This window comes from Tamandua tetradactyla, chromosome 5, assembly GCF_023851605.1.
Source record: "Tamandua tetradactyla isolate mTamTet1 chromosome 5, mTamTet1.pri, whole genome shotgun sequence".
NCBI classification, from domain to species: Eukaryota; Metazoa; Chordata; class Mammalia; order Pilosa; family Myrmecophagidae; genus Tamandua; species Tamandua tetradactyla.
The window spans coordinates 96,373,188-96,399,147 of NC_135331.1; the positions used below are offsets into that span (position 1 = coordinate 96,373,188).

At 38.4% G+C, this 25,960-nt stretch overlaps 1 protein-coding gene across 6 annotated transcripts in view; it reads left to right on the forward strand.

Annotated features, from left to right (window-relative positions):
• DNAH8 (dynein axonemal heavy chain 8) overlaps nt 1–25,960 on the forward strand; it is a 453,252-nt gene that overhangs the window by 415,186 nt on the left and 12,106 nt on the right. For all 6 annotated transcript variants that reach the window (XM_077161688.1, XM_077161686.1, XM_077161689.1 and 3 more), the window contains 4 exons: nt 2,146–2,306; nt 19,597–19,753; nt 24,535–24,687; nt 24,764–24,953. In XM_077161688.1, coding sequence (XP_077017803.1) covers nt 2,146–2,306; nt 19,597–19,753; nt 24,535–24,687; nt 24,764–24,953 — 661 coding nt within the window. The remainder of the gene's footprint in view (nt 1–2,145; nt 2,307–19,596; nt 19,754–24,534; nt 24,688–24,763; nt 24,954–25,960) is intronic.

Here is a 25,960-nt window from a genome sequence, read left to right on the forward strand (position 1 = left end):
AGTCTTACCTTGTAACTAGATGACCTACCCTTATTGCTACCACTAACCCCAGCCAAGCCTGTGTGGGAAGCAGCTTGGTTGTAAATCAGTACCTTCAGATTGGATCATCTGTCCTTAGAACTTTCAATTTAGGGCTTATCTTTGAACCCTTGTTTGTTTTCTAAGTTCTCAGCATCTTATGGAGTATCTATACTCCATAAGTATACATATACTATAACTAGCAACTGCAGAACCTTATTCAATGTCCCTGGAGGGTGACTGCTTATCTTTGAAATACCTCCCAAAGTTAATTCTTGTATATGCTTCATATTCTGTATATTGACTATATCCTCCCAAAGTTAATTCTCATGTACCCCCAAAGTTAATTCTGTGTATACTTCTTATTCTGTATATTGACTATATCCTCAAAATATCCTCAAATTTAACGAAACTCAGACTTGTGTGTGTGTATGTGTGTGAGTCCAGCTATTTGTGTTTGTATAAATAAAGTCATGGAAACACAAGAAGAAACTTCATTTTACCTTTATAGATACATGTCGTCTGGCAACACAGAACCCAGTGTGGTCATTCACTACCTGTTGGGCTGAAGATTCCATGATCTTTGCCTCCCTACAAATCTTCCTGCAATTTAAGTCATTCACATCACTTCATAAATAATGACCATGATCATAGCACTCTTCTCTTTAATAACTTTCAGCTACTCTTTATAACTTAAATTAAGCACCAGCCTCACCCTCATAGTCAGTCAGGCATAAATGACCTCATATCACATTCCTGTCCTATCTCCTATTACGACATTATAATTACCCTGGTTTTCATTATTTTCCTATCCTGCCTCACATTTTTACATTGGGTGTTCTATGCCTTTATTTACGTGGTCTCTCCAGTCCCAAGCAGCTCTATGAAAATCCTATCCTCCAAGGTTTGACTCCAGAATCACCTCCTTGATAAAGCCTTATTGACAGTAACCTAGTTATACTTTCTTCCTGATTTAAGCCTCCTTAGTTCTTCACTTATTTTTATATCCTAATGACTTCTACCTTAGTACACTTTATATTATGTTTATTGTGTAAATGGCTTGTATGTCTACCATATCACAAGCTTCTTGAAGAAAAGCGCTGTGTGTCTCTCACCTTTGCATTGAATTTAGGTTCTAGTTCAGTATCTTGCACACGGAAATTGAATTGGATAGAACCGAAGCAGGTAAAGCAGAAGAAGGAGCCAGTACACAGGGTATTTCAGAGCAATGAATGAACCTAAAACAAGCCAGTAGAAAGACATGGAGGGAGATCTAGAGAAAGTGTTATCAACAAGAGGAAGGCGCCGTCCCCATCTCTTTTCATATCAAGTCTTCTGAGTGATTCAAATATTCTGCCTGCATTTTTGCCTTCCTGTCGTCCTATTATTTCCCTGCCTACTGGGAAAATAACTCTGACACTGAAGTCATTGCCTCAAATCTGGCTCTAGGCATTCAGCAGAATTTTTTTTCCTCTTCAGAATAAGTCTATTCACACCAAGTGTATGTATTGTTCTCTTGGTGCTCCATTACAGATAATCAATTCATATGGAATGAGAAAAGGATGTCTTAAAGCAAACAACAGGATGGTTGAATACATTTGCTTCTTGTGGCCAGGGACATTTAATTAACAAGGGGATTTCTTCAGCTCAGTGTGGTAAAGGACGTTTAACTTGTCAGGAGAATTTTTCCTGGCCGTTTGCTAGTGGTACACAAGCATAGCCCCTGGCATGGCCCCATTTCAGGGAAAGGTGAGGCCATGGAAATACCAGGTATTCGCCTGTGTGTGTGGCTCTTGCCTCGGCTACTTTGCAGCATTTTCCCACTCTTCTTCAAAAGTAGAATTGAGGGTTACCACATTTACTCAAGTAGAGTATTTGAGAGACCAGCTTGCAGTTACTCTTAAGCAAGTATCTGATTTGGTATTAAACAGACTTAATTGTTTTTGCATTGTGGCCTCTCTTTTTTCATATATGTGCTAATTATTCTATCAGGGTTTTTGTTAAGGTGCTTTGAAAACCAATATAAAAACTCTATTAAAATGGAAATAAGGCAACTCTTCTTTTATAGTGACAGTTTTCATTGAAATGTTCGTCAATCTTATTTCTTTTATTTTCTTTCATGTATAGGTCTGGTTCAGTGAGAAGATGTTTGAGCCGTCGTTCTGTTTTTATACCGGATATAAAATCCCTGTGTGCAAAACCTTGGATCAGTATTTTGAATACATTCAGTCACTGCCATCCCTAGATAACCCTGAAGTCTTTGGGCTTCACCCTAATGCTGATATCACGTAAGTTCTTGGCATTTTTTTATTTGAAGGGGTCATTTGTAATTCAGCCTGACAAAGATTGTGCATTTCATTTTCTTTCTTAATCTCTCTCCTCTCCCTGTTTATTTTATTGTGAGAAAGAGTGTCACTTCCTGTCTCCCAATTTCAACTTTGTCATCTCTTGGTCTGCTCTCCCCTCACTAAATCCTTATGCTCTGGAGTTTATGAAAACATTAAAGCTCTAATTTATGCATTGATTATTCTTCTCTGTCAGGTCATAAAGCCAGTCAATGTTATTGGTATTGATGTTCTCCACTGCTAGTACAGTAGTCTTCCAGCTTCTTGTCTCTTTCCTCAAAAATCCATCAAAAATAATGGTCATAAATAGGGTCTAAAAGGGCCAAGGGGATAGTGTAGGAGGATGAAAATTGTATTTCTACTCTGTCTCTGTTATGATATCTCTCCCCTCACCTGTTGGGTACAATGAATGCAGTTAGCAAAGATGCAGAGCCACAGAGTGGGGGAAGAAATCATGGGGGTCTCAGTTCAGCCTCTGCTCCAGTCACTATGGTCATAGGTGATGAGTGAAGAGATAAGGAATGCTTCCAGACAGTCTCCTTCTCTGAACCACCATGAGGCTGAGGTCTCAGACCACTCTTAGAGAATAAGGCCAGAGACTACCAAGCTCCACAGTGAGAGCTCCCCAAGGAAGGTTTAGTGAGATTCCCCCCTGGATGGTTATTACCTCTGTAGCCCATCGATGAATGACTGTAGCATACATGTTCAGGAGAGTGGTTTCAGGAAACGGAAGAATCCAAGATCCCTCTGAGAAATTCTCAGCAGCAATGACTGAGAAAAAGGAATACTGTGTCCCTCTCTCCAAGTCACTCATCTAGTGTTGCATTTTTAAATTTATTTATGAAACACAACCACATGCAAACACAAACATTCTTACCATATGATCATTCCATTCTTGTTATGTAATCAGTAACTCAAAGTATCATCACCTAGTTGTATATTTATCATCATGATCATTTCTTAGAACATTTGCATCAATTCAGAAAAAGAAATAAAAGGAAAACAGAAAAAAATTCCTATATAACACATCCCTTACCCCACCCTTTCGCTGATCACTAGCATTTCAATCTACTAAATTTATTGAAGAGTTGTCATGGACAAGATAGCTTGAGACAGGAAAAAAGTGGTCATTGCCTTATGAAGACATAAAAGGAAAAGGATTCCTTAGAGATGGGTTTGAGAATTAATTTATAAGTTACCTGAAAGAGAGAGGACAGTAACATAGTTTTGCTTTTAGCCGAGACTTTAAAAATACGAGTAAGCTCTGCTCAGAGCCCTCCAGAGTCTCCTATCTCACTCCAAGTCTAGGCCAAAGGCCACAGAGACCTACAAAGCCCCTTAATACCACTTGTTCCCCCTCCTGACATCATCTCCTTCCACCTGCTCCCTCATACCCACTCAGCACCAGCTCCACTTACTTCCTGTCACTTAAACAGGTCAGGCACATTCTCACCATATTGTATTTATACTTCCTGCCCCCATGAGATTGGATTAGGATTAAAAGAACATGGCTTCTCTGGGGAAAATAACACTTTCAAACCATAACACTTTCAAACCAGCACACTGTTCATTAGTCTTTTTCCCCAGGCTTTTTCTGGATATTGTTGCATGTTCATTTTTCCATTCCCATTGGAAATGGTTGTTGAGTTTTGTTGAATTTCAGCATCTGAGATAATTGTATGATTTTCCTGAAATATCTAAATAGTTTGTTGGATTATATCAGTACATTTCCTAATTCAAATTAATCATGAATTCCTGGAATTAGTACTGCTTGGTCTTTATGTATTATTTTGTTTATGTGGTGATAGACTCTGTTCATTGATAGATCACTGGGGATTTTTGTATCCAAATTCCTAAGTGAGATTGATCTAGCATTTCTTTTTTGTGGTAACTCTTTCAGGTTTAGTTGTTAATCAGTGTTATATTTGCTTTATTAAAAGATTGTTGAAGTTTCCCTCTGCTCCAGAACAATTTATGTAGCATTGGATTCTTGAAAGTTTGATAGAATTCTCCTATGAAACCATCTGGATCAGGTTTTGATTTTTTGTATGGCTAGTCTTTGATATGTTGTATTCTTCTGTCTTTTCTGAAGTCATTTTTTGCAAATTGTGTTTTCCAAGGAAGTTTTTTGTTCCATCTAGGTTTTCATTTTTATCTGCACAGAGTTATACAAAGTCATGTGCAACAAGTAGGCAGATCAGGTCTAAAGAAGCCATTGTGGGAAAGAATAAAGTTGCTTTATGCTTACACTGTACTTAGTGCAGCTCATTCAACTTGTATAGAAGTGTGGACATAACCTTAGTTCTGTAGACCTTGGTATAAAAGCTGATAACAACTTAAAGCTGCTGTAGTCTCTTTCTCAAAGGAATGTGCTAAGTCTCTTCATGTAATCTATCAGGGCAGCTCTTTTCAACCACTTTGTCCTAGTATATCAACACATCTTTGAGAAATTGCTGAAAAACAGGAAAAGGGAACTTAGCATTTTCATAGCTGAACTCGACCCTAGAGAAGGCTGCCACATCAGAAGCTTGGGGCTCCTCTTAAAAGCAATCCTCTGCTGTCCAGCTCAGAAAGTCCTCAGTCATCAGTGGCAAACACATGTTGGCCAAAACAACAAAATAAGTTGCAGAAGGTAGGAGACTGAAAATGTTGACTTTAATAGATTATTCTTCAGTGTACTGTCCAGATAGCAGCATTGCTTGGTGTGCTGGTTTAAAGCTATCATGTACCCAGGAAAGCCATGTCCTTTAATCCCCATTCAGTATTGCTGGGTGAGACATTTTTGATTGTTTCCAGGGTGATGTGACCCACCCAATTGTGGGTGGTAACTTTTAATTAGATGGTTTCTTTGGAGATGTGTCTCTACCCATTCAAGGTAGGGTTGCTTTACTGGAGTCCTTTAAAAAGGAATCATTGGGTGGGCCACAATGGCTCAGAAGGCAGAATTCTTGCCTGTCATACCAAAGACTTGGGTTCAATTCCTGGTGCCTGCCCATGTTAAGAAAAAAAAGGGGGAGGGGGGATGAGGGGGAATCAATCATTTTGGAGAGAGCTTTAGAGCCACCAGAACCAACAGAGCCAATGGAAAGGACAAAGCCCTGGGCAAGCCATTGAAGATTCCTGGAAGAAAGCTAGCAGACATCTTAAACTAAAATATCTTTCCCTGGATGCCTTAATTTGGACATTTTCATAGCCTTGCCTTAATTTGGACATTTTCATGACCTAAGAACTATAAACTTGCAACTTAATAAAGTCTCTTTTTAAAAGCCATTCTGTTTTTGGTATATCACATTTCAGCGGTGCAAACTATAACTCTTGATATCTTCCATGTTTGAAGATGCCTTCCTTTAACTCCACATGCCTCCAGATCTACTGCCATTTTCCTCTGCTCCGCTCATATTCAAACTTCTTTAGGAGTCATTTCCACCTACTCTCTCATGTGAAGCTTGGAGAAATGAACTCCCAAGTAGAGCTTATCAATCCCAATGACCTTAGAAACACCTTTTATACCAAAGATGTTGTCTAGATATCTCTTCTGTTCTCTAAAATTAATACAATTTTTATGTAGTGTCTCTATTTGGATGTCCTTCAGACAGCTGAACCTTAAAATGCCCCAAACTGAGCCCTTACTTGACTTTTCTTCATCTCAGTTGCTTCCCACTGTGCTTAGAATAAAGCACTCTGTACCATCACCAACAAGCCCATCCCTCCAACCTTATTTAGGGCCACTGATGGTGACTAACAGACCATCTTGGGAACTCTGTGGATAATTCCAATTGTGTGATGATGCAGCCTAGATTAGAGATGATGATGAGATGGAGAGGGTAGAGTGAAGCTGAGGGACAAGTTTCAAAAGGGGATTGATAGGATTTAGTGACAGACTATGGGTCAGTGGCTCAGAACCTTTTTCTAGGTTTTCATCATTTATACTGCTAACTGATGGGCACAGAGGGTACAGTGAGCCTTCTTGTCTTGTAGTATGTCTCTCCTTACAGTTCTGTCCTGTGACCCACATGCCGTTGCTGGCATGCAAGCTAGAGGTTGTTGTAGCTATCTTCTCCTGAAATACTGTCAGGATCTTGTAATCTCTCACCACACCAAGTGAGATCATGTAAAAAGTCTTGGTCCTCTGCCTCGAATGGAGGATTATTTTCGGTGCAGCCTTTGACCTTCCTCCTTTTTATTAGTTAATAATAAACTTGTTGGTCTTTCCCACCCCCTTTGCCTTTCTCCCCAGCATGTCTTGGCCTGTTTCTGGTTCCTGTTCAGGCAGTAAACTCTGTTTTGTAGCTTTGTGTTTGTTAATTTTCTTATTCTCTGCATAGGCTTTGCCATTGGTTTGATTTTTTCCCCCCTTCTGGGCTCTGAAATATCTGTTGAACGTCGTCTTCTCCCCATTCTTCCTTTTCGAAGGGCTTAGCTGCAACCCCTTTCTGTTCCCCCATCAGCCACCAGGAGGAAATAAGCAATAACAGATGAAACTTCTCAGCTCAACCCACCTGTCTTCTCCCAATTACACGCTTCCCACTTAAGCAAGGTGTAGCTTTCCAAGTTCACGTGAAAATGGAAGAAGCAATCAAAGTTCTCCAGACATTCCTGGTCTGGGAGTTGGGAAGAGGAGTGTGTTTGAGGGGAAGTTACAGATCCTATATGGGCAATTGAACTGGAAAAGACAGCAGGATACATTTATCTGAATGCAGGAGAAACCCAGACTGAAACCCAGGAGGAAAAGAAGGCTAGAAAAAAAGTTGAATGCATTTGTGCAGAGATAGTAGTTGAAGCCATGAGAGGGGATAGGCTCTAATATCCACCGGCTAAGTCTGTGCAAATGACCCCAGTAAAAAGAATCCTTATTAATATGTCTGACTGTCCACTCTTGCTTCCAGATAGGTTCACTTGCTGAAACTGGGCCATGGAGAACTGTATGTCCCCTGTTTATCATAATCTACACTCTGAAGTTGGCATCCATAATTTTGAGAGAGGAGGGATATTTGGGGAAGCGGATCTACCAGCCTCCCTCTTTGGTCCTTGCTTAAGAAAACAGAATTTTTGAAGTGGAAGGGAGGAAATTAAGCTGAATAAATATTTTAAAATGAGTAAAACCTCTCCCAAGAGCTTAGATACCTTGGTAACAAGGAACCATAAAATGCATAGTTTATTCACACTTTATTATCTAGATTTATACGGTCCCAACAATTCTGCAAATTCAACTATCTCAATGCCAAAAAGCAGTTATTTATTTTCACTATTTTCTCATTAGCAGTTATGCATATTTTTCTACCTTCTGAAATGTATCAAATGCTTTGTTATAATTTTTATATTCATTTCTATGCAGAAAAAATTTAAATGTGTTCCTTTTAATATTATCTGACACTCTTCAGTTTTAGATTTTAAAAAAATTTATGATATTGATATTTCATATACAAAGATGTATATAAATCTAGGCTTATTTGGATACTATGATGCGTGAATATCTCATTAGATAACTGTCTTGTTCACCATATAGACAGTTCTGTTTTTCAGTTGTTTTGCATTTTTATTATCCATTAACCCTGACTCTTCCACCTAAGAGAGACAACCTAGAAGGCTTCCCAGAACTACCAATATTGCAAGGCCAGTATGAGGTTCTTCCCATATTTACTGCAAAGAGAAATTTTCTTCTAGAAATTACTTGGGAACACAGCTTATGGGATATTGTATTTCTCATTCTCCATCTCAGCGCGATTATGAGGGCTGTTTTCTTGAAAGCCCTGGGCTTTCGAAACATATAGAGATAGTCCGCAATTCTACGTTACAGCTAGCTAACTGGGCTTCAGCCTTTCGTATCTCGGCAAACATAAAGTCACAGTGTGGACCAAGAAACATAATGTTGTGAAGCTCTGGAATACCAGTGATCTGCATTCCATACTTAGCAAAATATGTTGTAGGGAATTGGCCTATTGAGCTTATCCAGCTCTTGTTCATGTGGGTCATCTTAGCGTAGTTTGTTCTTCCAGGATCCATGGTTTGAGGACTGTTTTCAGGTCACTTCATAAAAAAACAAAGCCAGGATTTGCCCTGAGAAGAAGCTGTAGGACTTCAGGGGAAAAGAAGTGCTGCTTTCTTCTGGAGACTGCCTCAGAATCTGGTGGACCTCACTGTCTCCTACAGTTCTGGGGTTCTGAGCTGATCGAAAGTGCCTCAGAGAAGGAAACTGTCCTGACCAGCTATCACCTCCACTCCCAAGCTACCCAAGCAACTCTCCAGTTCCCCAGACCTCTCAACACATCTAGAAGGCAAAGAGTCCAAATTCTGCATCATAGGACATGGATGCAGAGCAGAGCTTGGTAACCATCTTGGTGCTGCCTGCCTATGTGATGCTGAGGATATTCTCGTTTTTGTGCATTCCAGAGAGGATTCGAATTTCCAGAGTTTGTAAGCTTTGGAAGATGCTTGTGGAGGACTTGTCGCTATGGAGGCATGTGGACCTGACATCGATGATGATAAAAGCCCCTGTTGCAAGGCGTCTCTTCCAGAGATATGTGGGATCGGGGCTCCAATCACTGCGTTTGGGAGGATACCTGATCTCTGGCATGAATGGTGGGAAATACATTCCAGTTTTGATTAAGGAAGTTGCCAGGAGGTGTCCCCGCCTGACAAAACTGGAGGTACATATTGCATACCTGAGGAAACTTCAGATCACTAAACTTCCCCAGTCCCTGAGGAGTCTGGAACTGCACAACTGTGAAATTTCCAGGTCCTGGCTTCTTAAGGAAAGCGACTTCTCCCCACTGCCATTCTTGCAGCATCTTGTCTTGGATTGTGTCCCTGCATTTGATGACAGGCAGCTAAAGGCCTTATCCAGGCTGAAGGCACTTTGTTCCCTAGAGCTCGTGGACCTTCCTCTAGTGTCTGATGAGGGGCTCGTGATGGCCCTCCCTGAACTTCAAGGCCTTTACAGCCTAAAGCTGGTGAACTGCTCCTTCTCTGCAGATGGGCTCCTCCAAGCAGTGGGCCAGCATCTTCAGAAGCTACAAAAGCTCGTTATCAGTATAAATGGGCTCACAAACAAAGGACTTTCTCAACTAGAAAGAATGGATTCACTGCAGCATTTGGAACTAAATCGTTTTTCCACTGGTGAAGACTTCCCTTCTACTACTCACATCCTCTCTATTCGCCACAAAATGCCCAAACTCAAAACTTTCAATATTATGGACATCTACACCCCAGACCAAGGGAACGATGGGGCCAGGGCTCATCAGTGGGAAATGATGCTCCACTAGGTTTAGTGAATAGTCATCCACTGACTACCTGATTCAGTTCCAACCAAATATCATCCAATGATTGTTGGAAGTGATGCCATGACAGACTCAAACCCACTCCTCTCTACACCCACCGGGTCATTTTATTTATTCCTTTTCTTGCCTTATTCCTCTGAGGTTCCTATTTCTAGGGGTATTTTGAGCCCTAAGAGGATAAGACTTAGTGAAAACTGTTCAGAGCTCTGGCTTTTTGGCCAGACACAGGAACTTGAAGCACAACTCCAACAATTAATGTGTTTTGTATTTTTTTGTCAAGTCATATTAACCTTATGCAAGCTGGTTTTATAGTAGGAAGAGTGAGTATCCTTCTTAAAGATATTTTGAATGCATGGCAATACTATAAGTAAATGCCCCTTTCACCTCCTATGCAATCAATAGGGCTGCTATTCTTGAGTAGATGGCCTCAGGTTGTATCCATAGGCCATGGATACATGGCCTTTGGGACAGGAAAAAGCAAAAGGATGTGACTGAGGTCAAAAGAATCCTCAGGTTTTCAATTTTGGAACTGGGGTCTCTCCCAAAATGGGGGTTCTGGCTTAAGGACACACGGCTGATAATGACTATGAGTTTGTGATTGTATAGTTATTTTTTTTCATCACGTATTTGTATATTCATCATGATCATTTCTTAGAACATTTGCATCAATTGAGAAAAAGAAATAAAAAGACAACAGAAAAAAATTCATATATATCATATCCCTTACCCCTCCCTTTCATTGATCACTAGCATTTCAATCTACTAAATTTATTTTAACATTTGTTCCCCTTAGTATTTATTTATTTTTAATCCATGTTTTACTCATTTTGTATAGTTATTTTTATGACTTGAACAATTTTGCATTTGTCTTTTAATATTTAACACTTTTCTGCAAATGTGTATTATGATTTTGAAATCATAAACATGTTATCGTAAAAGTCTTCAGGTTCTCAATTTTAAATAACCTATTCTTGGGATGCAAGGGTAGTTCAGTAGTAGAATTCTCACCCGCTATACAGGAGACCTGGATTTGATTCCTGACACATGCAGTTTCCAAACAAACAAGCAAACAAATGAAAAACAATTAAAACAAATAAGATTCAGCAATTGGTGCTGCAATAAGGGGATACTCACATGGAAAAAGAATGAAATGTGACCCCCACCATACACCATACAAAAAAATAATAATAACCTATTATTTTCATATGCCAGATTCAGTGTTATTATTGGATTATTAATGGATTGATGAAATTAGTGTCATCTCAAGGTACCACTAGCAGTTAGAAAGAAACCACATTTTGTGGTCTTTTTTGGAAAATGATCTTGGAGATCAAGGGCCTATGGCAGTGATGGAGTAGTGACCTAGATCTCTGAACAAAATCCCTATTAGTATGTTTTCCATACTGCATATACTCATACCACAAACAATTACAAGTTTTCAAGGGTTTAGTACATTTCTCGTAAAACTATTAAACTTAATAACCAGTTCATGCCAGTTAGTACTGTGCACAATCAGGATCCAGGATAAGTCCTTTGTATTGGAGAAGAGTCTCAGTGCAGTTTCAGCATCATCCTTCTTTCACTTTTAAGTGGCTCCAGCATAGATTCAAGTATTCAAATGTATTCTGAGAGACAGCAAGGTCAGCTATATGAAGCCACCATGTAGCGATCCAGGTTTCAAATGGCCTAAGCTTATCATCCTTATCAGTTTTTGTAAACAATTATGGGCTAATAAGACAGTAGATCTTCCTCTCTGGATTCTAAGAGAGACCATGATATGTTTTTCAGTAATGAGGTTTAGAGTGTTTAGACTTCTTTGTAATATCTTAGGCCCCTAACTTGAAGACTGGACATTGTCCTGATGGATCAGATTGTGGGGATAGGGTGAATGTCATGTAAATTAGATTTTCATTTGTATGAGGGAAGCCTATGTACCATATAAAATAAAGTTTTCAGATAACTGGTGTGAGGGAGAATCAACCATTTTTATCTGTGTCCAAATAAGCTGATTCATTAAAACTCCCCCAAAAACTCCCCCCCCCCAAAAAAACAAAGCCAGTTTCTTAGGAGAAAGCAGCACCAGCACCAGCACCTCCATCAGCCTCTCCCTGGAGGGCAGGTGAATTCTGCCAGAGTAGGCCCAGAACGTGTTCATCATGCCCTTGGTGGTGTGTACCATTGGCCCCCAGCAACTAGCAGAGGACATTCCCAAAGAGGATTCAAGATGAGGTGAACTCACGGTGCTCTCGAATATCCCAGGCAGGGGGCCTTACCTCTTTTATATTTGTAGTTTGAACAGATATGAAGGACGAACTCTTATTTTCTTAGAATGCATGGAAATATACTATGATTTTCTTCTCTTAACCTTTAAAGGTCTTGCTGATAACATAATATAGTAATAAAAATAGTTTTCCTTCACCCTCAAACTATATCTAATTCTCCTGTGTTTTGAGGAGCATATAAATTCGTATACGTTTCCCTTTGTATGTGGAGAGGTGCCAGAAAATAGAAAAATGGTAATGATAATATACTACTTTTACCATAAGAAGGAACAAAGAATTTAATTTTCATTGCCTTTACATAGTGAAGAGTTGCTCTCTTTTATCTTTGAAGCTTAATAAAATTCAAGCCAATTGGCCCCCATTCAACAAGCAAGTACTTTTTGAGAACTTATTTTCTGGCCAACTTGGGGATGCAAAGATGAGTGAGACATAGGTCCGGCCCTTAGAGCTCATCATATTATTAGGTAAGATAGATGCAAGGCAAATATTTATGAGGTATAATACATATGTAATAATACTGTAAACTCTAAAATCAGGGTGTGCATACAGTGCTATGAGAACATAAGTGAAGGAACAATAAATTCCAACTTCGGGATCAGAATGAACTAGTGAGAGAAGGGACATTTGAGTTGTACCCTAAAAGATGTGTAAGTTGGAGAAGGGTTGGAGAGAAAGTGCAGCACTGTGGGCAAAAAGATGTCATATTAGTTTACTGGGCTAATATAACAAATTATGACCAATTTGGTGGCTTAAAACAACAGAAATTTATTGTCTTGCAGTTCTAGAGGCTGGAAGTCCAAAATTAAACTATTGGCAAAGCCATGCTCTTGCCAAAGGCTGTAGGAAAGAAGAATCCTTCCTAGCCTCTTCCTAGGTTCTAGTGGTGACCAGCAATCCTTGGCATTCCATGTTTTGAAGCTGCATCATCCCAGTCTCTGCCTATTTCTTTATATGGCCTTTTCCTCTGTGTGTCTCTGCCTCTGTATCACTTCTCTTCTTATAAGGACACCAGAAAGATTGAATTAAGGGTCCACCTTACTCTAGTATGCCCTCATGTTAGCTAATTACATCTGCAGTGGCCCTATTTCCAAATAAAGTCACATTCTGGGGGTGCTAGGGGTTAGGACTTCAACATATATTTTTTTGGTGGTGGTAGTAGGGGTCACAATTCAACTCATAAAAGATGAAATGCAAGAAAGAGGAGCATAGAAGCAGTAAACATCAAGACAGTTTGAGGTCATATCCTCCAAGGAACAACATGAGGAAGGGCATGTTCAGTCAATCAAGTCCACTGTGCCTAGAGCATGAGGCATTGCAAGTGAGAGAAGGGCAAGTGGACTAGAAGTTGAACTGAGGACAGACACAGAGTCTGGAATTTTAAGGTTTGGTGTGTCATGCTAAAGAGTTTGGGACTATTTTGAAGGCAGTAGGGATGAAGAGGAGGTATTGGATGTTGGACATTATTTGGATATAGAACTTGGGAACCAAATAGAGCTGACAGTGACATCAAAGATGAGCCACCAAGCAGGTTCCTGAAATTCCTACATTGGGCAACTGGGCAAAGATATCAATATTGTTAAAGGAGATAGGACAAGGAACAGTCCAGGTGAGGGATAAGGGAGAATTAAAATAATAAGTTAGGCTTTGAATTTCTTTGACTTAATAAATAGAAAGCTCTAACAGCCTATGGAAATGCAGATACGGAATTTGTTATGAAGTCAGAGATTTAATGTTACCTGTGTTTCATAGTTCTCTGTAAGAAGCCAGCATTGATGACATCTACATTTTCTAATTCAGTGATGCATCCACAGGTTCTGTCTTTATATCTAAGGCTATAATGAGATCATGGAGTATTATGAATGGCATACAGATTTAAATTTCTGAAAAAATATGTGTAATAAAATGTGTATGTGTTTTAGTTTGCTAAGGCTGATAAATACAATATACCAGAAACGGGTTGGCTTTTACAATGGGGATTTATTAGCTTATGAGTTTACAGTTCTGCAGCCATGAAGAATGTCCAAATCAAGGCATCAACAGGATGATACCATCACCCTTAAGATCTGCTACCGACAATCCTAAGATCCTCTGTGATATGGCCAGGCCCATGGCGATGTCTGCTAGTCTCTCCCTTCTCTTCCAGGTTTCATAGCTTCCATCTTCTGGCTTCAGTTGCTTCCTTTCTGAGCTTCTGTGTCTGTCCTTATCTCTCAGCTTCTCTGGCTTTTTTATCTTCTCTCGGGCTTTTTACTATGAGCTATCTTCTATGAGGATAAGAGGTTTTATCCTCTTATAAAGGACTCTGGTAATAGGATTAAGACCCACCTTGAATGAGGTGGGTCACATATCAATTTAAGATCCTATTCACCAAAAGGTCCTACTTATAGTAAGTCCACACCCACAGGAATGGATTAGCTTTAAGAACATGCTTTTCTGGGGTACATGCAGCTTCAAATCATCGCAGGATCCTTGACTTGTGATAACTTCATTTTATTGTCCCTTATGAAAATCACCTATTTTCATGAGAGTTTCCCATTCACAGTTACTTGTACTTTTCTTATATTTTATATGACTTTTAGCAACTGGGATAGCCCCATACTTCAAAATTCAAATGCCTTTCTTCCGTTTTACTATTATAGTAATTATAGTAATAGTATTACTACTATTAATTACTAGAATGTAATTAATATGTTTAATTGTGTGTGTGTTTGATATACTAATCTTTCAACTTTTAAACAAATATCTTTGGGAAGGATATGTGAATAGAGAGAGATTGCTCACAAAAAAATAATGAAAAACAATTTTTAAATGACATATAAAATTAATCTTCATTTATTAAAAGCCAGTTTTTACCTTACTGTTCTTTACTCTGAAATGTATGTATTTAAGGATAATGTAGAATTATACCCCAAATCTGATTGGAGTTACAAATATTTAATCTGGCAGTAGGGCTCTCCTAGAATCAATGTCTCTGACTGCAAGTCCAGAGTGTAAAGTATGGTAGCAGATCCATATACTTTGGCTTCAACTTTTGAAAAGGAGTTAGTTGTTTGGATATGCCTGTTTGTGTACAGACACTGTATTCTTCCTGCTAATCAAATAAAAATGCTGGAGACAGAAATTCTCGTTTCTATTCTTCAGCTGGTTTTCTAAGTATATTCAAAGACCAGCAAAATGAGCTTCACTCTTGTTCTAGTTTGCTTGCTGCCAGAATGCAATATACCAGAAACGGAATGACTTTTAAAAGGGGAATTTAATAAATTGCTAGTTTACAGTTCTAAGGCCGAAAAGATGTCCCAATTAAAGCAAGTCTATAGAAATGTCCAATCAAAGGCATCCAGGGAAAGATACCTTGGTTCAACAAGTCTGATGAAGTTCAGTGTTTCTCCCTCAAGTGAGAAGGCACATGGAGAACATGGTCAGGGTTTCTTGCTCATCTGGAAAGGCAGGTGGTGAACACGGCATCATCTGCTAGCTCTCTCTCCTCGCTTCCTGTTTCATGAAGCTCCCCGGGAGGTGTTTTCCTACTTTATCTCCAAAGGTCGCTGACTGGTAGACTCTCTGCTTCTCGTGGCTATGTCATTCTTCTTTACTCTCTCTGAATCTCCGAATCTCCAAATGTTTCCTCTTTTATAGGATTCCAGTAAACTAATCAAGACCCACCCAAATGGCTGGAGTTACATCTCTACCTAATCCATTTTAACAACCACTCTTGATTGCTCAAGATCACTTCAAGATCACATCAAGATGTGACTGACTCCCTGAGTCACATCTCCAGGAAGATGATCTAGGTACAGTTTCAAACATACCGTACTGAATAGGGATTAGAAGAAACAGTTGCCTTTACAAAATGGGATTAGGATTAAAACATGGCTTTTCTAGGGTACATACATCCTTTCAAACCAGCACAGCTCTCTTACCACAAAATGTGGCTTTTTTCCTAAGCAAGGAAGGCTGGATAACTTTAGCTCCTTAGGATTCTGCCATTTAGTGGGACAATTTTCAAAAAGTTATTTCAGGAGAACAAACAATCTAGGGAGAAAGAGAGAGGTGGTTGTAATTCTCTCTTTCCATAAAGAAAAGACAGAAGGGGGCTTTCTGAGGGGTTAAGAAGGAGGGATTTGTAAGATACATTTCAACAAACCTAAAACATGTATCACTGTGATTCCTCTCTTTGGAGATCTTGATGTTTGTGGTGGGCTTTGCCTCTGGGGACTTATTTTTTTCTCTTTTTCAAAACAAAAAAAATGGTTATAACACTGTTTATTATAAGAATCATAGTTCTTCATTCTTGTTCTTTTATTCTTTTGGAAATTTACTGAAATTCATGTTAGAGCTTATCACTCTAGCCTACATGTCTCTTTCATATTTTCCATTTATTTTTCTCTCTTCAGCATTCTAGAGAATGTTTTCATATCTATTTTGCAGTTTTCTAATTTTCTCTTTGGCTCTATCTTACCTGTTATTAGTGCCTGTGGTGGGCAGAGTAATGCCCCCCCACCCCTGAAAAGACATCTATGACCTAGTCCTCAGAACCTGTAAATACGTTACCTTACATGGAAAAATTCATTAAATTAACTCTTCACTAAAGATTCATTAAATCTTTACATATGCAGTTAAGGTTAAGGACCTTAAGATGGGGAGAGTATCCTTGATTGTCCACGTGAGCCCAATCTAATCACATTAGCTCTTAGCGGAAGAGGGAAGAAGAATAGGCCAGAGAGAGGAGACAGAAAAAGGAGGAGGAGAGATTCAAAGTGTGAGAGGGACTTGACTTAACACTGCTGACCTTGAAGATTAGAAAGGGGGCCACAAAATGCATATGACCTCTATAAGCTAGAGACAGTCCTCAGCTCATAGCCATCAAGGAAACAGGGACCTCAGTCCTACAAATGCAAGAAACTGAATTCTTCCAGTCATCCAAATGAACAAGGAAATGAATCTCACCGGGCAGCCTATATAGAAAGGACTCTAGCCCTGCTGATACCCTATTTTTAGTTTGGTCAGACCTGCATCAGACTTATGACCTACAAAACTGTAAAATAATTAATTTGGGTTAAGTAACTGAATTTGTGGTAATTTATTACAGCAGCAATACAATAACACAGTTTTCAATATCAGGTATTATAGTTTTATTTCCAGAAACTCTATCTGGTTCTTTTACAAGTATGCTATTCATATTTATAGTCTCCTGTTTCTAACTCATATTTTCAACCATCTTTCTTTTTAGGGGTAGAGGGGGGAGTACATAGACCTGGAATCAAACTCAGGTCTCCTGCATAGCAAGCGAGAATTCAACCACTCACCCTTGCACCCCCCCATCATCTTTTTTCACCCTTTAATATAATAAAACATACTTCATAATGTTTACCTGAAAATTCTGATCCTGCAAGTCTGGTTCTACTTTATGTTGTTTTCCCTGGCTCTTACTTATGGTTCCTTGTTTCTTTATGACCTTTTGACTATCAGCTTGTGTCTGTTTGAAATTAACCTTTCGAATCTGGGTTGAAGGTATATTGTTCTAAAGAAAATTTGTGTTTACTTCTCTCTGATCCCACCTGGGACTTCATTAAAATAAATTCTTGTCCTGAGGTTTCAAATTAAACAGGTCATATGAAAGAATGTAATTAATGTCACAAACCTAGTGAATTAGGAATTCTCAGAAGAGACTTTTTCACCATCCAGTGCCAAGCTAGATAGAACAGTTTATCATCCCTTTCTGACAAATGGTTCTTTCTAGTCTATCCTTATACAGAGGTTTGTTTTTCTGTGGAATCCCAGGTTTATGCAGAGTTTCCAATTAGACTTCCTAAAGTAGATAGAAGGACTTACTGCCTATCTCATTGTGCCTGTACACCATCCAAATAGAAACTCAAGAACACCAGGGGTTAATTGATGCTCCCAGGGTAAAATCTGACTTCCAGCTTTCACTCTATGTTTTATTTGACCCCAAAGACATCTTAGTTTCTTACCAGTTCAGAAATGTATTTTAAAAATATGTTTTCCTTTATATTATCCAGCATTTTCAGGAAGGTTGTTCAGGGTAGCAATTGCACCATACTGTCAGAAATGCCTGATTATTTCTTTAGGATGAATTCTTAGATATAGAATTGCCAGATTAAAGTTATGCACATTTAAAATGTTGATGTATGTTCCCGTACTACAATGGCCTATTTTCTTTCAAGGAGCTCAAACAGAAAAACAAATCACTAATTTCAAGCAACTGTTAAATTCCATTTAGATTTGCTTCTAACACCTGTAAAAGGAAATGGGAATGTGGTTGACATCTGGGTAAGAGACAAAATTTGTAAATGTAGCAGTAACCCCCCAAATAAATTTTATGATGGGTAAGAGTTCAGAAAAGACAGAAAGATTTAAATCTAATCATATCACACCCCTGTTTAGGAAGTCTTCAGTGGCTGCTCATTCATTTCCCTGCCCTTGTCTCCCTCCTCATCTGTCCTCCCAGCTCACTGGCTCCAACCCCCCAGCCTTGTCTCTGTTTCTCAAATGCAATGAAATTCTTCTAACCCCTAGGCCTTATCTCTCATCTAAAATTCTTTTCTTAGCCTCCCACCTCACTCCACTTTACCTGTCTGGCTTGCTTATCCTTCAGATCTCAGCTTATGTATCATTTAAAGAGAGACCTTCCCAGTGTACAGGCCATGGTGGCTCTGCAGGCAGAGTTCTCGCCTGCCATGTCAGAGACATGGGTTCAACTCTTGGTGCCTGCCTATGCAAAGAAGAAGAAGAGAGACCTTCCCAATAGATAAGCACACATTGCACACACATCACAAGGTATCCAGAAACCTGGTCTGCCCATCATCTCAGGGACAGAGACTAAGTCTGTGCGTATCAGAACATCTGGCCGACCCAAGAAAGCGAGAGTGAGAGAAACTATACTGTCTTACAGCATCCTGTTCTTTCCCTCCATTGCACTTATTACAATGGTATTGTCGAATGTTCATGTCCTCTACTAGAGAACGGGGCACTGTAGGGCCATGTCACTATGTCCTGTTCCCCACCATGTCATAGCAACTTAGCACACTTAGCACAATGCCTGGCATATAGTAGACATGCGTTCATTAAATCTTTAGTGAATAAATGGATTTTAAAGATGGGTGTCTGCCTTTGGACAGGTAGAGAAGATGGATGCCAGTAGAGTACCTTGAAATCATCAAACAAGTGGGAAAATGAGGAAATAAAGCAGAAAAGACCAAAGAAATCTTAATATGTTCTTTGGTGAAGATAAGTGGGTGGTATTCTTTGATCTAACCAGTTGGTACAATTATGGTACAATTATGACCAGTCCATAGGAGGAGAAGAATAAAAGACGCACTCGTTGTTCAGCATGAGGTGTTTAGCTACAGGGAAGGACTTCACAACCAAGGTTTTAAAGCACTGATTTGCAATACCAGGGACATTTGTGGAATCTCCCTGAAGAGAGACCTTTTCATTTCTAGAACATTCTTTGATGCCCTCTTAGAAGACAGTAGGATTGACCTCTAGAGGTTTCTTTGTGTGTTTGTTTTATTCCTACAGGTTGATGGTAAAGTTTCCTTTTGTTTGGATTTTTTTGATTTAGGTAATTCTAACGGTTCATTTTCATTTTGATAATTATTTCTGAAGGTGCTTTTCCTTTCACAATGCTGAATAGTTCATTCTTTTTATCAGGTATCAGAGTAACACTTCTTCTGCTGTTCTTGAAACGATTACCAATATTCAACCCAAAGAGAGCGGAGGTGGAGTGGGAGAGACTCGGGAAGCCATTGTTTATAGATTATCTGAAGACATGCTAAGCAAACTGCCTCCTGATTATATTCCTCATGAAGTAAGCCCTGCGTCTTTCCCCCTGGTGTACAGGGCTGTCATGTGTCCCACAAGGCTGAGCACAATTCTGAGACAGGGTATTCCAGTCCTATCCCCTTTCCTTTTCAGCTTGATAGCCTTTCTTCACTCCCTTTCTACTCCACTTTCTCTTTCAGTCACCTTTTCTGTACCCTTCTCCTGTCTTTGCATTCTTCTGTCTTCAGACGCCCAGACATCTCAACCATCTAGGCTGGAAACCTCTCTCCACCTCTCTTACCCAAGCCTGTCCTCTCCATTTGGTAAACTTACCTCGTTTTTGTCTGTCGCTCCCCATACTTTTCATTCTCTGAGTCTGCTCAGCCAAATAGTAGGAAAGCAAACCACTTAAACGAATTCACTCCCTCTTATGGGTGGAAATAATTTTCTACTTCTTGACTGTTCCTGGTGTTTGTTTAATTTAAATCAGGTTTTCTCAAATTTTGTATCTCAGAACCCCTTTACAAAATGATCCAGGACCCCTGGATTTTTTAAAAATAGCTTTTTTAAGAACAGTTTATTCACATACAATCTGTAAGTGTACAGTCGATGGCTGTTGGTGTAATCACGTGGGTATGCAGTCACTAGGAGAGCATTCTCATTTCTTCCAAAGAAAAAATAATCCACTGCCTGTTTTTGACATTAAGCTTTGGTATAGTGCTTTTGTTACAATTAATGAAAGATTACAATATTGCTGTTAAGTATAGACCTTAGTTTATATTAATTGTATTATTTTCCCACATAATACCAGATTATTAACACCTTGTAATAGTGATATACGTTTGTTCCAGGTCATGTAAGAACTCTCTTATATTTATACAACCAAATAGCTTTTGTTTATGTTAGTTATATTTATTGAAATTTACTGTAAAAACAGGGAAATCTAAATTTATTTGTTTTTAAATAACAGCAATAAACTCATAACCGCATGTTAACTAAATAGCATTTTTTATTTAAAAATAAGTACATTTTTCAAAACCAAAATATTGATTGAGAAGAGTGGCATTTTAAAATGTTTTTTTCAAATCTCTTTAATATCTGTCTTAATAGAAATAACCTGAATTCTCATAGTTCTTCTGCATTCAGTCTGTAGTGATATCACATGTCATGTAGCCCTTGGAAAACCCCACTTTACACTAATGAGAGAGTGAGAATAAAAAAGTCAAATAATCTCTTAGTATTACTTTGAGAAATGTTTTAGCCTTGTAGACCCCCTGAAAGGATCTCAGGGACCCCCATCCACACTTTGAGAACTGCTGATCTGAATGAGGCTTTAATTGTGGTAACGTTTCTAGATGTTTTGAAAGTTCTTTTGAGAACTTCTCCAGTGTGGCCTCCTCCATCATGTAAAGATGACAGGGCCATGTCCTCTGGCCAGTCAGGCCTCCTCTCTCCTGTTCTCAGCCTCTGTCCCTCTCAACTGATAGTCAGAATTTCACCCGTGTTCTAAGTTGGACTGAATCCAGTTTAGCTGTCCAATGAAAGAGAGAGAGGCTGTGTGTTCTAATTCAGGTATAACTATGTTCCTGTTTCCACCCTATCCTACTGGGAAAAAATGACTTGACAGCTGGGAGCCCTGGGCCATCCAGGCCAGATGCCTCCCACCTGCAGCTGGAGCAGGGAGAGTCTTCATTTGAGACCTGGGGTTCCTTGAGGGCACATCAGGTGGCGCTCCTGCTCCTCCTTTCTTAGAGTTGATCATAGATGTACAGAATTTGGCTGGGTAAATTAAATGTTAATCTAATCATTTATTTGTACATTTGACTACATAAACCTGATTACCATAAAAAACAAAAATCTACCTCTTTTTAAAAATGTGGTAGATTACCTGCATAGTAAATTTTATCCAATTATATCACTAAACTGTGTCTTTTATTGTTCATGTAACCTAGCTATTCCTCAAAAGTTAAAAACATCAGTGAAAAGTTACTTCCCACAATGCTTTCCTGTTTCTATCCTTTTTAAATTCCTTCACAAATTAATTTTTTTACCAATAAAAGCTTCGAGATTGAACCAATTACATACCAGCTTTCTACTATGCCTTATGCTGTGCTAAAAATTAAAAAATCTTTAAGGCAGAAAAACTGTAGCATCAGTGATTTGGTATTAAGAGTCTCAGAATGTTTTGATTAGAAATAGATTACCTGTTTACTAAATTGGTTTTTAATCACTTCTGCAATTAACCAAATAGGGTAAGACAATTAATGGGGATATTGTTTAGAAGCACTGATCACCAATCTGAAGCTTTCAAATACCATACTTATAGTAAAGTAGTGTGGGGTACTATTGGGATAGTAGCTGGGGTTTTTGCACATTCATTACATACTTAGCACTGTGCTAAGTGCTTTACACACATATGTCGTTTAGTCCTCAAGTCAATCACAGCAAAAATCAAGCTAAGAAGTGGTAGAGCAAGGATTTGAACACAACACAAGGTGGTCTGATTCTACAACCTATGATCTAATCAGTTTCAGCATGCAGTGGGTCCACAACAATAGAAATGCGTTCTTGCCTCTTAAACAGTATTTGTTTCCATTGTGTAGATGGGTACCAAGAAGATATTGAAATCAAGAAGATAGTGAAATCAATAGTTTCTTGTTAGAGATAGTTGCACTTAGGGGGGATATATATCTTTAAATGAGATGTGATACATCCCTTCAAAGATTTTTAAAACCGGCATGTGAAAATGAGATTAAACTTACTCTGTACGACTTCAGAGGACAAAACTAGACTGCAGGGCTGGTATTACTAGGAAGGTTTCAAGAGCTTGTGAGAATTTGAGCTGTCTAGATGTGGCCATGGCTACTTCACCAAGATCTCTGTTCTGGCATATTCTAGCAGAAACTGAGTTCAGTGATATCAACAAATAGATTCCTATATGGAAGGAAGTTTGTACTGAGACATCTAAAGCTGCTTGCAGTTTCAAGATCACATCCTTTTTAGTGTCCTTTATCATATAGAAATAGAAATATCTATTTTTTGAAAATGTGGCTGTACAGTGAATTTTATAACTTGACATATAATTACACTGTTGACTTCCATAGTAAAAATAGAGATACATTACTGGAGAAAAAACTACCTTGTCCAAGAAACATAATTAAAAGCCTATAAGAGACTGTGGCAAATCTTTAATTTTATTAAGAAAAAGATAATTTTGATTTGGAAATCAGATTACAGATTGGAACAGTAATCATACTTAAAATCAGTACTAAAATTACAATTTTTAGGGTCTGAGTTTTTCCTAAGTATGTCTCTACTCTGCAAGTAAAGTTTCTCTTTTAAAAGCCTAGTCAAGGCTAAGCAAATTGTTGGGGGCTGTTAGCATAGTAAAATGTACCTAAGCTATTGATTTGACATGGGCATAATTTCCTACTTGTGAGGTTGCCAAAGTATTACCATAATTCTTTTCTTAAGTGTGAATTTCCAGTGAGTAGTCATGATTTAAAGGGAATGATGTATATGCTATTCAACCACTGGAGGTTGAAGAGCTCAGAATGGAGATGAGAATGAGGCTGCAAAATATAAGTTCCAGAATCAGGAATTTAAGTGAATACCTGGAGATTGCTATGGTGAACTGGGTGAGGGACCTCCAAAAGCATGTTTGGTGATGATTTAAATGTTACTTGCTTCACCTGGACAGGTATTCCTCTTCAGACTGTTCAGTATTTATCACTCCTTCCCTTTGAATATGTTCCTGCCCCTTAACATTCACCCAGTAGAAGTGGCCCAGCTCAGTAAAGCAGAAGTGCCGTGCCCATTGCTGAACATGAAACTTTGCCATGCAGAAGACCTGTTCTGTAAGTGAGGAGGGTGGTACAGATGACTTTGAGACCTGGTCAACTCTAATGTTCTATAACTAAAAATGGACAGAGAGTCCTATAGTTTACTGGCTTTCTGGTGATTCTTTAGACTGATATATCACTAAATTCTCTCCTGTTCAATATGTCTATGCTTATCCTTCCTATTCAAGCATTTCTTTGATCATGGCCAGTAGAAAGTTAAAATCTCTTTATGAATTCCTGCCAGTATTTGTAGTTAATCTTTTCTTGGGTCAGTGTCATTAAATTGAAATTTGTATATGTATTGCCTTATTTTCCAATAATTGTTTTATGTTATCGCTCCCACAACCAGAGGCTTATGTATTGATCTCTTCAAAATGGACAATAAATGATATACTAAAAGGAACAAATGACAGGTGTTTAATGGCTCTCCCACAAAGTCAAATATTTTCAATGATTAGATTAGAAAGACTCTCTTTAATAGCCGTAGCCAAGACAATAGTGAGCTTAGGAAACTACAGCTAATCGTATTCATTGTTAACTGTTCTGTAAAGATTTTAGCTATATTAACTTTTTGTGACATTTCTAATAATGACTCTGTAAGTATTATGAAAAAAGACTTCCAAACTGTACGCTTGTAAAGGTTAGATTGCAAAAGAATATTTAACTGACACTTAGTACTTAATCATTTGAAAGGGAAAAAGGTACCATTTTATTTCAACCCCTTAAAGTACATTTCCAATTATCACTGGAGTACAATCACTAGGAAATGAAAATCATTTTAGTTGAACAGTAGTTTTTGAAGCCAGAAAATGGAGAATTTAATGGCAGGTTTGGTTCTGCAAGAGATATTTTAAAGTTCATTTGAACTGGTAGAGGCAAAATTGAGATAAATCCAGAGAAAGAAGAATAGAGAAAAGAGAGATCGTTCAAAGAGAAGAAACAGACAATAACAGTTTCCTTTATTGCATTGTATCCTTTGTTTTAGGTGAAAGCTCGTTTGATAAAGATGGGACATCTTAATTCAATGAACATATTTCTGAGACAGGAAATAGACAGAATGCAAAAAGTCATCTCAATACTTCGCCAAAGCCTGAGTGATCTAAAATTGGCTATTGAAGGAACAATCATTATGAGTGAGGTGAGCATTTAATATCTCAGTAGTCGTTTCCATTTTTTGTTGATTTCTCTTGTTCACATAACTTTATTTTCTTCAGAACTTGAGAGATGCCCTGGACAACATGTATGATGCTCGCATACCTCAGATCTGGAAAAGAGTGTCCTGGGATTCATCCACACTGGGCTTCTGGTTTACTGAGCTTTTGGAAAGAAATGCTCAGTTTTCCACTTGGATATTTGAAGGGAGACCTAACGTGTTTTGGATGACAGGTTTCTTTAATCCCCAAGGTATGTATTTACAGGAGCGTGGGCAGACCTGAAACAGGTGCATAGTTGTATAGCAGCGCTGTATGATAAGTGCATGTACCACCTTAAATAATGTGAAGGAACAGGCTTGCTGGGTCCAGGAAATAGGTTTTCAAAGGTTGGAGAATGCAGCTAACCCCTGTGTATTTGTTTTACAAATTCAATCCATATTGCTTCTATAATATGGTGACAACACCTTCTCTGCTTCTTTTCACCTACTTCAGAAAGCCATCAGTGTGTGACCAGGATACATGAAATAGTAAAATTTCTGTCAAACCTTAGCTTTTAAATGCTTGTGAAAATGATAAAAATAAAACACACACACAAAAAAATAGAAATTGTTTCTAGAGTTCAGGAAATTAGACTGATTTCAAAAATGATCATGTGAGTAGCTAGAGGGGTATGCCTGAAACTGTTGAGCTGTTCTTGAAGATGAATGTATTATTATACAGCTTTTACTGTGTGACTGTGTGAGAGTGGAAACCTTGTGACTGAAACCCCCTGTATCCAGATGGTTTCATGGACAGATGAGTAAGAAAATAAGGACAAAAAATAAATAACAGGGGGTATGAAGGTATGGGATGTTTTTGGTTGTTCTTTTTCACTTTTATTTTTATTCTTATTTTTATTGCTTTTGGAGTAAAAATGTTCAAAAATTGATTGTAATGATGAATGCACAACATATATGATGATAATGTGAACCATTGATGTATACTTTAGATTATTATATGGTATATGAATATATCTCAATAAAATTGCATTTAAAAAATGATCTTGTGCTAAATGATCATGTGATTCAGTGAGCTTTGGGAGTCTTGCCCCACCTCAGTTCCTTTTTTTCTGAACGAGTTCTTTGTGATTTGACTATATTTGTTGCATCATTCTAGAAATACTGAGAAAGTTACTGGTTTGATGCCATAGAGTTCATAAGGTCCAGAAACACAGCTTTTTGTCTAATTAGAATATAGTTTTACTTCAAGGAACTGGCC